Raw genomic sequence first — 9,768 nt, forward strand, 5'->3', positions numbered from 1 at the left:
TGTTGACCTTCAAGTGGTCTAAGGAAGAGGAGGGAACTTCTGGGTAGTCAGTAAAAACCTCTATGAAGTGGTAATCTCGTGTGAAAGCCAAAAACAACAAAAAATCACAAAATCACTCCTTTGATTGCCAAAGGAGTGGAGCCTTGGGAGGTGGTGAAATGGCTGCTGGGGATCTAGTAACTTACAGTTGTAAAATAATTAGGATAAAGAGATCTAACCTACAGCATGGAGACTATAATCAATATTACAATTTTGTAAATGTAAAAGCTGTGAAGATGGTAGATTGCTTGTAATAATTTTCAATGTATATAAACGTGAAATCGTGTTATCTGCCTGAAACTAAAATAACTTGTATATCAATTACACTACAAAACAAACAAATCACTACCCACTTAGGTAATAAACATTATTCCTTCCTTGCAGATCTCTCCCATCCCAAAGACGTGACCTCTGATTGGAGTTTGGGCTTTAAATAAATAGCTAAAGGGTGAAGGAGTAACGAATGATGATCTACCTAGCGCCTGCCAAGGACTTAAAGAACTTGTCTCTCTGGTGTCGGGCTTTTCTTGAAAAGGAGAGAGGGAAAAGAAACGCGAGGTCTGCCAGGGAGCAGTGCTTTTCCAGCCCGCAGGCTACCAACAAGGTTCCCCGCAGTTCCCACCGCCTGGGGCCAGCAGAGTGCCAGCCAGCAGGACCCGCGGGTCCCAGGGCCGGCGGCGGCAGCGCGCGCGAGGGGCGGGGCTACGGAAGCCGAAGCGGGAACGCGGGCGTCGCGACCAGGAAGTGGCCGCCAGCCGGGCGCCGCGGCCGGGGCTTCAGGACCCGCCCCACCCCTCCCCTCCCTCCGCGCTCTCCTCCCTCCGCGCACTTACCTTCCGCGGTAGAGGCGGCCCGGGATCGGAGGCACTCTAGTCGCCGGGCACCGTCTGTTGAGTCTGTGGCGCGAGGGGCTCGCTGCGTCGTGTCGTCGGCACCGCGGGCCGGTGAGACACCAGCCAGCCAGCCCGTCTCGTGGGACGAGGACTTGTCCGTGTCCCCCGGCAGGTCGGGGGGTCCGGGCACCGCCTCGACGGCGGCTCCGCTGGACGCGCGGACCGGGCCGCAGCCTGCACCCCCAGCTGACCGCGTCATGCGACACCTGCCGTACTTCTGCCGCGGCCAGGTTGTGCGGGGTTTCGGCCGCGGCTCCAAGCAGCTGGGCATTCCCACCGGTGAGCGATGTTGGGTGCGGAGCCCTCGGGCCGGTGTCATGTGAGGGGCGGCGGACAGAAGTGATACCCTTTCCGCCCAGTTTCCGCTTTGTGGAAGCGGGGGACCTTTGGTCAGACCAAGGGAGCCTTTTCCTGCTGGATTGCGGCACCTTGGGGAGGGGGAGCATGGGGAGAGGTAGGATGTGAAGGCGAGAAACAGGCGTTTCGAATCTCCTTCACCCGCTTCCCTATTAGAAAACAGATTGTCTTCGTTCTCAAGCCACTTGTTAAGATTGTTCTTAAAATACGTCATTTAGTGTCCAAGTAGATACAGGCAGTTAAATGAGAACCAGGTATTTGGGAGGGGAAGGGTCTTAGTTTTTGCTTTCAGGAATGCATAACAACTTTACAGATGCACTCCAGGGCTGGCTCTAGATCTATTAAAGCAGTTTTTTTGCGCTCGGGGTCTAGTTATATGTATTTCTAAAATACTACTCTTTTCAAGAAATTTGAAAAGAAGAAGGAAGGAAGAAGTGTGGAAAACTCAACTTGTCTTACACCTGTTTTTTTCCCCCCTACCTGAAGAGGTTTTTTTGGAGGAGGGTTTCGTACAGTACCTTGTTCCTGAAGAGGAGGAATAAGCCAGAATTTGGAATGTTACATTGAAAATTGGGGCAGAGTAAGCATCTTGTGAACGTGGTGATTTACTAGCCTTGTATGCAGTTTGGAACACTAAGAATGTTTCTGTTCTTTAGCTAACTTTCCTGAACAGGTAGTAGATAGTCTTCCAGCTGATGTGTCTACTGGCATTTATTATGGTTGGGCCAGCGTTGGAAGGGGAGATGTCCATAAGATGGTGGTGAGCATAGGATGGAACCCATACTACAAGAATACAAAAAAGTCAATGGTAAGTGTTGCATTTTGCTCTATAATTGAAAATGGGATGGTAACTTAGAGTAATATGTGGTATTAAATGCACACGGAATGCATCATCAGTGGTAATTACAACATAGCCCATATACTAACATTTTGTTAACATATTTGAAGGGCTTAAGAGTATTTACAGTTTTGAATGGGTAAGGGAAGAAAAGTAATTTTTCTTCTACCCCTTCAAGTTCTTGACTGTAATAAAAGACAAATTAAGAGGAGAAGAACATAAGTGTAATAATGTGTATACCTCCTGTAGCCTTGGAAAAACTAAGTAGCTTGCCAAAATGACCTAAGCCAGTTTCTTAAATGTTGACCTAAGCCAACATCTTCAGCTGGAGGAAGGAGTACTGTGGGAGGGAGTACTGGGTGAGGAAGGTCAGTTAAGGTTACCAGGAAAGGCTCCATACACAAGTGTTTGGTTCTTATGTAGATTAAACGATTAAGAGCTTTGGTCATTATCTTCTTTCCTGTACTTCCCACTTCCCAATGGGACACACTTACAAATGAAGGTTTTCCACATGCAAATCTACAAAAGGTTATTTCAGTTTGGGACTCTAAATTTTTTTCCCATTCATTTTCTTGTAGATAGCATATAGTTGGACTACGTTTCTTTATCCATTTTGCCAACCTGTCTTTTGACTTTTCCAAAGTTTACATTTTAAGTAACTATTGATAAGGAGAGACTTAACATTGTTTAATATTTCTCTTGATTATTAAGGAGTGAAAGTTATTTGTTGGAGTAGATAAAAGAGTTTATATAAGATTACAAATTTTTCCTCCTTAACTAGGGCCATTCATAGTTAGGAATGAATGGTCTCTCAGATAAGCATAAACAACTTTGTCTTTCCCCCTGTTTGACTGGATTCTTCTTTATGACTGGATTGGTCTCTCAGATAACTGTTGGCAAGTTTGCCTGTCCCTATTCCTTGCAATTTCTCTTCCCTTTGTTTGTCTTGTATTCCAAGGAAAAGGAGGTTAATCAGCTGTTGAAAAAACAAACAGGCACCCACCCATCTCCTGCTCCTGCCCTTTGCATACTCTTGCCCATCTCCCTGCTTTGTGTCCCTTTGTATAAATAAACCCTGCACCCTGCCAAAGAGCAGGACAGTGGTCTTTTGGACATGACTCTGCTGCCCTCCTCATTTGTCAACAAATTAAACCACTTTCCTTTTCCTCAAACTCTGTTTCCTTTTATTGGCTGAGGGAAACTGAGGCTAGTGTTTGATCACACCATTATGGAATAACTCGGGTAGTGTAAGTCCTCCAGTTTGGTTTCCAAGGTTTTTTTTGATAATTTTGGCCTTTCTCATTTTTATATAATTTTGGACCATTAGGGTTTTGATTAGAGTAAGATAATCTGTGGGAGAGTAGCCATCTTTACTTTTTCTCTCAGTAGTGTTTTATGATAACAAGAGTTGAGGTCTTACCTTAGTTTCTTTATTATGCAAATTTTTACTTAAAAGGAAGCATATAGGTCAAAAATATGGTTTCTTTATTGTTTATCTTCTAACTCAACCCTTTCAAATACAGTTGAAGTAAACTGAGCCACAGAGAGATTAAGTATGTCATTAGCTAAGTGGAGTTTTACTAGTGTTTCACTAAAACACTTTGAATTTGACACGGCATATAATTTCAGTCTTCTATAAGTCATTTTAGGCTTAGTAATTTTTTTTTAAAGATTTATTTATACACACAACTGGGATACAAACCAGATGTACAGGGGCGGTGACAGGGTTCACCAGAGACAGAGTGGGGAACAGAACAGGCTGACTGATGAAGTACATTGCTGAGGGGAGCAGTGGGTGGGTCAGGAGAGGTCTGCCAGCGTTGGAAGGGGAGATGTCTATAAGATGGTGGTGAGCATAGGATGGAACCCATACTACAAGAATACAAAAAAGTCAATGGTAAGTGTTGCATTTTGCTCTGTAATTGATAATGGGAGGTAATTTAGAGTAATATGTGGTATTAAATGCACACGGAATGCAACATAGCCCAAATACTAACTTTTTGTTAATATATTTGAAGGGCTTAAGAGTATTTACAGTTTTGAATGGGTAAGGGAAGAAAAGTAATTTTTCTTCTACCCTTTCAAGTTCTTGACTGTAATAAAAGACAAATTAAGAGGAGGAAAACATAAGTGTAATAATGCGTATACCTCCTGTAGTATACGCCATGTGGATCACCTCCATGGCCGGAGATTGAACTTGCGCTGAAGTGGCTGCAGCTCACTTACAGTGCTGCATCCTAACCTGCTGCACCACCAGGAAGGGCCTAGGCTTGTTAGTAATCTAACAAAACCAAACTCTGTACTATAAAGTTAGGAAGTTCTGTGTCCAATAGTCATTTTTCTTATTTTATTTATTTATTTTATTATTTTATTTTTTTAAAAGATTTATTTGTGCATACAGAACGGGGGTACAGGTCAGAGGCTTCACCAGAGACAGAATGGGGAGCAGAACAGGCAGATCGCAGAAGTACACTGCTGAGGGGAGCAGCAGGCGGGTCAGGAGAGGTCTGCCACGCCATGTGGTCACCTCCAGGGCAGGCGGGAATCAAACTCATGCAGAAATGGCTTTAGCTTCTTAGTGCTGTGCTTTAACCCACTGTGCCACCAGGGAGCGTCCCATTTTTCTTATTTTAAATAGTTTAAATAAGAGGGTTTTTGATTTGTTTTTAATGAATTTCATGAAATAAATAAATCCCGTTAAGTTGCACGCATATTTTTACATAGAGGCACTTAGAGAGCTCCTTTTAATGACCCCAAAGATTCATGACTTCCCCCCTAAAAGCAAAAAAGATTATTAGACTATGTGTTCGTAAGGTAGAAAATGAAAATTCACCCTAATCAAAAAGTAGCCTGTCATATATCCTTCCGTTTTTTTGCTCTGAATGATTTTGCAAGTACACATGGTAAACTTAACCATATTAACTAGTAAAGAATATTTAGATTTCAAGTTTCACTTATTTCTTAATTTTACTTATTTATGCATACAAGAACTGGGATGCAGGCCAAAGGTACATGGGGAGGGGAGTGTTGAGAGGATTCACCAAAGACAGACAGGGAAACAGAAGGGGTGGATTGAATGAAATACACTGCTGAGGGAAGCAGTGGATAAGACAAGAAAGGTCTGCTGTGTCACGTGGCTAGGGATTGAACTGCTGCATTGCCTGCTGGTAGCTTCATAGTGCTGATACTTAACACCTTGCACCATTAGGGAGGCCGAAGTTTTGCCTATTTTAAGTAGACATTAAGTATAAGTTGCTCTATTTTCTCTTTAAGTTTTATTCAAAATGACTGGCTGTACTTTTAAGGGATTTGTGATAAATCATTTAAATAATGATTTAGTAATTTATAGAATAACTTTATAGGTTGGGTTTTTTAAAGTCATAATCTTCAAAATATATCTTTAGTATCAAATTAATGTTTCTAAATTCTTTACATTTAATCCTCTCCATTTTCAGTGCCACCTTAACATCTTCTAATCCCCTGCACCATTTTGCTTCAAGTCCTGCTCCCATTTATTAAATTCCCTGAGCAGGAACCTACACTGACTGTTTTATCCAAACTTCAGTCTTCAGCTATATCTCACTCACAGAAATTTCCAAAATTTGTTTGTCACAGAGGCAGATGGATCCTGATTAACTAGCTCTTTCATGGTAACATCTAATACTTGGCTCATTTCCTCACTGCTCAATTTTTTTTTGTCTTTGATTAAGATTCTTAATATCTTTTCTTTTTCTATAAACAGAAAATCAACCCAGATTTGTGGTGACACTTCTGCCTCACTTAGATTTACATGTAAGGTCAGGGTCAGGAACAGGAAAAATGGAAGAACTCAGGAAAAATTGTACTTAGACCTTAATCTCTAAAAATTTAATGAGGATTGCTGTTTTTCAGTTAATGTAAGGAAATATAGTACAGATTTCAGGTATTTTATAATCTGATAGTAAACTTAAAACATTTCTTGACTGTAGGAAATTCACATCATGCACACCTTCAAAGAGAACTTCTATGGAGAAATCCTCAATGTGGCCATCGTAGGTTATCTCAGACCAGAAAAGAACTTTGATTCTTTGGGTAAGTTCATATTTGTTTATGTCAAATATTATGGCAGCTATAATATGCTTCCACTAGTAAAGAATGGTAAGGCAGATGAGATTTAAGCATCTAACATGACAGGTATTATTTTAGTCCTCATAAAAATTAACTTATTTTATACAAAGGAATTTTACCCTTTCAACACATGAGGAAATAGGCAGAGATGGTCAGATATCTCTTAGTGTAGTGTAATAGTTTTAATTCTATTGTAGAGTTTTTTTTTACAAGTATAAATACTAAAGAGAATAGGTAGTGAATATTTGTTTCATCCATTTGGTACTTGGCAGTATTTTTGCTAGTGCCTTTCTCTAAACTTGCAAGATTGGGTATATCTTTTTCAGTTTTTCATTACCTTAACGTGGCATTTTCTCTCCACAGAATCACTTATTTCAGCAATTCAAGGTGATATTGATGAAGCTAAGAAACGACTAGATTTACCAGAACATTTGAAACTCAAAGAAGACAACTTCTTCCAGGTTCCTAAAAGCAAAATAATGAATGGCCACTGAACAATCATTTCTTTGCTCACTGTTTTCTAGTATTTTACTGCCCATAATTTTGCAGTCTCATCTTGGCAATATTTTAAAATCAAACATTTTCCTGTAGCTATGAATTAGTTCAGACAGCACATTGTACTCACTGTGTTTCACCTATTAAATTAAACACTCCGTGCAGCAGGACTGGAGGATTTATTTCAAAAATCAAGATTGTTTTTATGTGCTGTGTTGATTAAAATGAACCACTAGAAACGTCTTAAGTGTCTTAAAATAGAAAGGAAATTGATATCAATGTGGGTAAAAAGGCAAATCACTCTTTTGAAATGAGTGCTGTTGTCATAGTAAATGACAAGCATGTCTGTGCTTGGGCAGCATGTGCTCAACAGAGGAGAATGAAAGGAAATATCCTGAATGGGGGCTGGTAGTTTAGAATATCCAAGCTTTATATTTCTGATATTTTGTACATTGATATTATCACAGACATAAAACCAGTGAAATTTCATTTTAACCAGCCACTTCCTGTACGAGGACTAATCATTTTACTTGATACCATTTTTGTTAATTGCTTCAGTTCTAATTGGTGTAGATTCTCTTTGCCTATCTGCTAAAGCAGTGAAATGAATGTTTCTCATATGTCTTGGTCTCATTTTTGTGTGGTATACATTTCTCTATTTAAGGATATGTAGCACTTTAGACTTGGATTCTTTTTTCCTTTAAACTGACACATTGAAGTTTTTTTCCCCATTTAGAATATCCTACAACTTTACACGTGCAAAAGACTACTTCTATCTCCACCATTCCATCTATTCACTATAACAGCAGTGACTAAGTGCACATCTATATTGCCTTTTTAGGAAAGAAGTCCCCCAAACTTCCATCATTCTGTTTCCTCACAGTTACATGGACATATGGCAATTCTTTTATGTATACCAGTCTCTTGAAGAACATAAGATACTTGTTTTCCCCTGAGGGAAACTACTTAAGAGCCATTTTAGCTATGAAATAGAAAGGTATTTATTTTTAATGTAATCTCATGTTCTTGAGCAAATGTAAACTGTTGTATATGTACAATGTAAATGAATGCTAAAGAGTGGTTGTAGCTTAGAAGGACATAATAAAATTTTAGTTAAATAAACTTTACACTATGCATTTTTCCTTCTACCAGCTTTGATTTTTGCTACTTGGTCTTTTGTATAATTGGCAGAAAGTTGAAATTTTTGTCCATTAGAACATTATGATTACAGAGAGGGTGCCATCTGAAACAGTATACTTCATTATTGCTTTCTTCATTACCATATTAGGTGGATGGTGAAGGAAATGGGGGTAGGAGGATATAGCAGATAATTGTATAGGTAAATCATTTCCCCCTAATTTGCATAAATGGATTAGAGAACTGATTTTAAGAAAAATAAAAAGTATATAGAAATACATCTAAGGCTAAAGTTGGAAAAATGGGGTAGTATGACTAAATTTACTTGGATTGTGTTTTAGGCAAAAATGTTTGAGTCTACATTTTTGTTTAATGTTTTGTATCTAATTTTTTTTTTAAAGATTTATTTACTTATTCATACAGAACTGGGGTACAGGTCAGAGATGCAGAGAGTGAGAAGATTCACCAGGGACAGTGGGGAGCAGAACAGGCAGATCGACGAAGTACACTGCTGAGGGGAGCAGTGGGCGGGTCAGGAGAGGTCTGCCACACCATGTGGTCACCTCCGGAGCAGGCTGGGATCGAACTCATGCGGAAGTGGCTTAAGCTTCTTAGTGCTGTGCTTTACCCCGCTGCGCCACCAGGGAGGGCCTGTAACGTATGTTTTAAGATGTTGCATTAGTGCTGTTTTTAATAAGTCTGAATAGTTTCAGGCCTTGAAATGTTGATTGATGCTGTTTCTTTCCCCTTTGTTAACCTAACTCTTTTGCCTTGTCTTGTAAGTATAGTGCCTGCCAAGCATGGGTAGGTTCTGTATTAATTTGGGAGATGGGTAAGAGTCCTGGAGCCTTCGGTCACTTTTTTCAGGCTTTTAATGCTCTTTCTGCAGCAGTTGTGGGGCAAGCCTGCGGGCTGGCTTCACAGCAGGGTGGGAGGCTGGTAGGCCTCCCAATCCCTGGGGAATCTTTGCTCTCTGACTTTCACTGTGATCCTGCCTCACTGTAGTCACTCATCCTCTCATCGCTGTTCCGCCACTGCCATTCCAACACGGCTTTCTCTGCTGCGCCCATCTCTGTGTGATGCTGCCCTTAAAGCGTCAGCCTCTGGGCTCAGGTGTGTCCACTTACGCATGCCCACACCATACTCCAGGCGTCCACCATCAGGCATGCGTGTTCCACGCCCATGCTCCCAAGCGCCTCTGCATCATGGCTGCAGGTGATCACAGAGGCCAGTTGAGTAAAAGCTTGACCATCTCACTTACCCTACAGTAAGTTTCTAGTTTGTTAATAAGGGGGTTATTGATCCTGAATATGCTCTTAATATATCTGAAACTTAGTATCTGAAACTCAACCCTATTAATTTGATGCAGTAGGTTATTTGGGGTGGGGGTGGGGGAGCGGGTAGAAGAGTCTGGAAACTTAACATTACATACATGAAGAACTCTTAAAGATGACCTACTACAGCATACCAAGAAAGGATGTTCTACTTTTAGGTAGCAAGCAGGGGAGAACATGTACAGGCGGTAGCTATAGGGAGCACCTGGCATGCAGTGATAATTCTACAACCGAAGGATTTGTCTTAAAAGCCTGATTTTATAGTTGGCATATGACAGGCATATTTTGAAAGCATTCACAGGGTATTAGTACTGCCAAATATCCAGTCAAGAGTGGCAGGTCTCCATTCCATTGGAAGTTAACATGAGTAAGAGGAATAACTGTGTAAGTAGGTCTGGATTCCCCTGCATTACCCCTGTTCTGTAACTTCCCTGACTTGTGCTACCAACCCTATGGCAATGACTTGAAAGTCTTTTTCCCTGTCTCTGTAATACAGTAAGTCATCACCTACCTATTTTCTTAGATTCTTGGGAATAGTAATGTTAAGCAAAAAACCCTAAAGCAAGTC

The 9,768-nt window shown here is 40.7% G+C and overlaps 1 protein-coding gene across 2 annotated transcripts; it reads left to right on the forward strand.

Annotated features, from left to right (window-relative positions):
• Positions 1-770: 770 nt before the first annotated feature.
• Positions 771-8,025, forward strand: RFK (riboflavin kinase). Of its 2 annotated transcripts, XM_012721125.1 has the most exons (5): positions 771-1,211; positions 1,946-2,046; positions 3,974-4,024; positions 6,096-6,198; positions 6,598-8,024. In XM_012721125.1, exons 1-5 carry the CDS (start codon positions 1,130-1,132, stop codon positions 6,726-6,728), a joined length of 468 nt encoding a protein of 155 aa, XP_012576579.1. In that variant the 5' UTR covers positions 771-1,129; the 3' UTR covers positions 6,729-8,024. The 2 variants fall into 2 exon arrangements, with proteins under 2 accessions (XP_012576579.1, XP_004677618.1); XM_004677561.2 differs by lacking the exon at positions 3,974-4,024 and having other exon boundaries at positions 1,946-2,097; positions 6,598-8,025.
• Positions 8,026-9,768: the final 1,743 nt, after the last annotated feature.

Source organism: Condylura cristata, unplaced genomic scaffold (genome assembly GCF_000260355.1).
Source record: "Condylura cristata isolate star-nosed mole 26May11 unplaced genomic scaffold, ConCri1.0 scaffold00006, whole genome shotgun sequence".
Taxonomy (NCBI): Eukaryota; Metazoa; Chordata; class Mammalia; order Eulipotyphla; family Talpidae; genus Condylura; species Condylura cristata.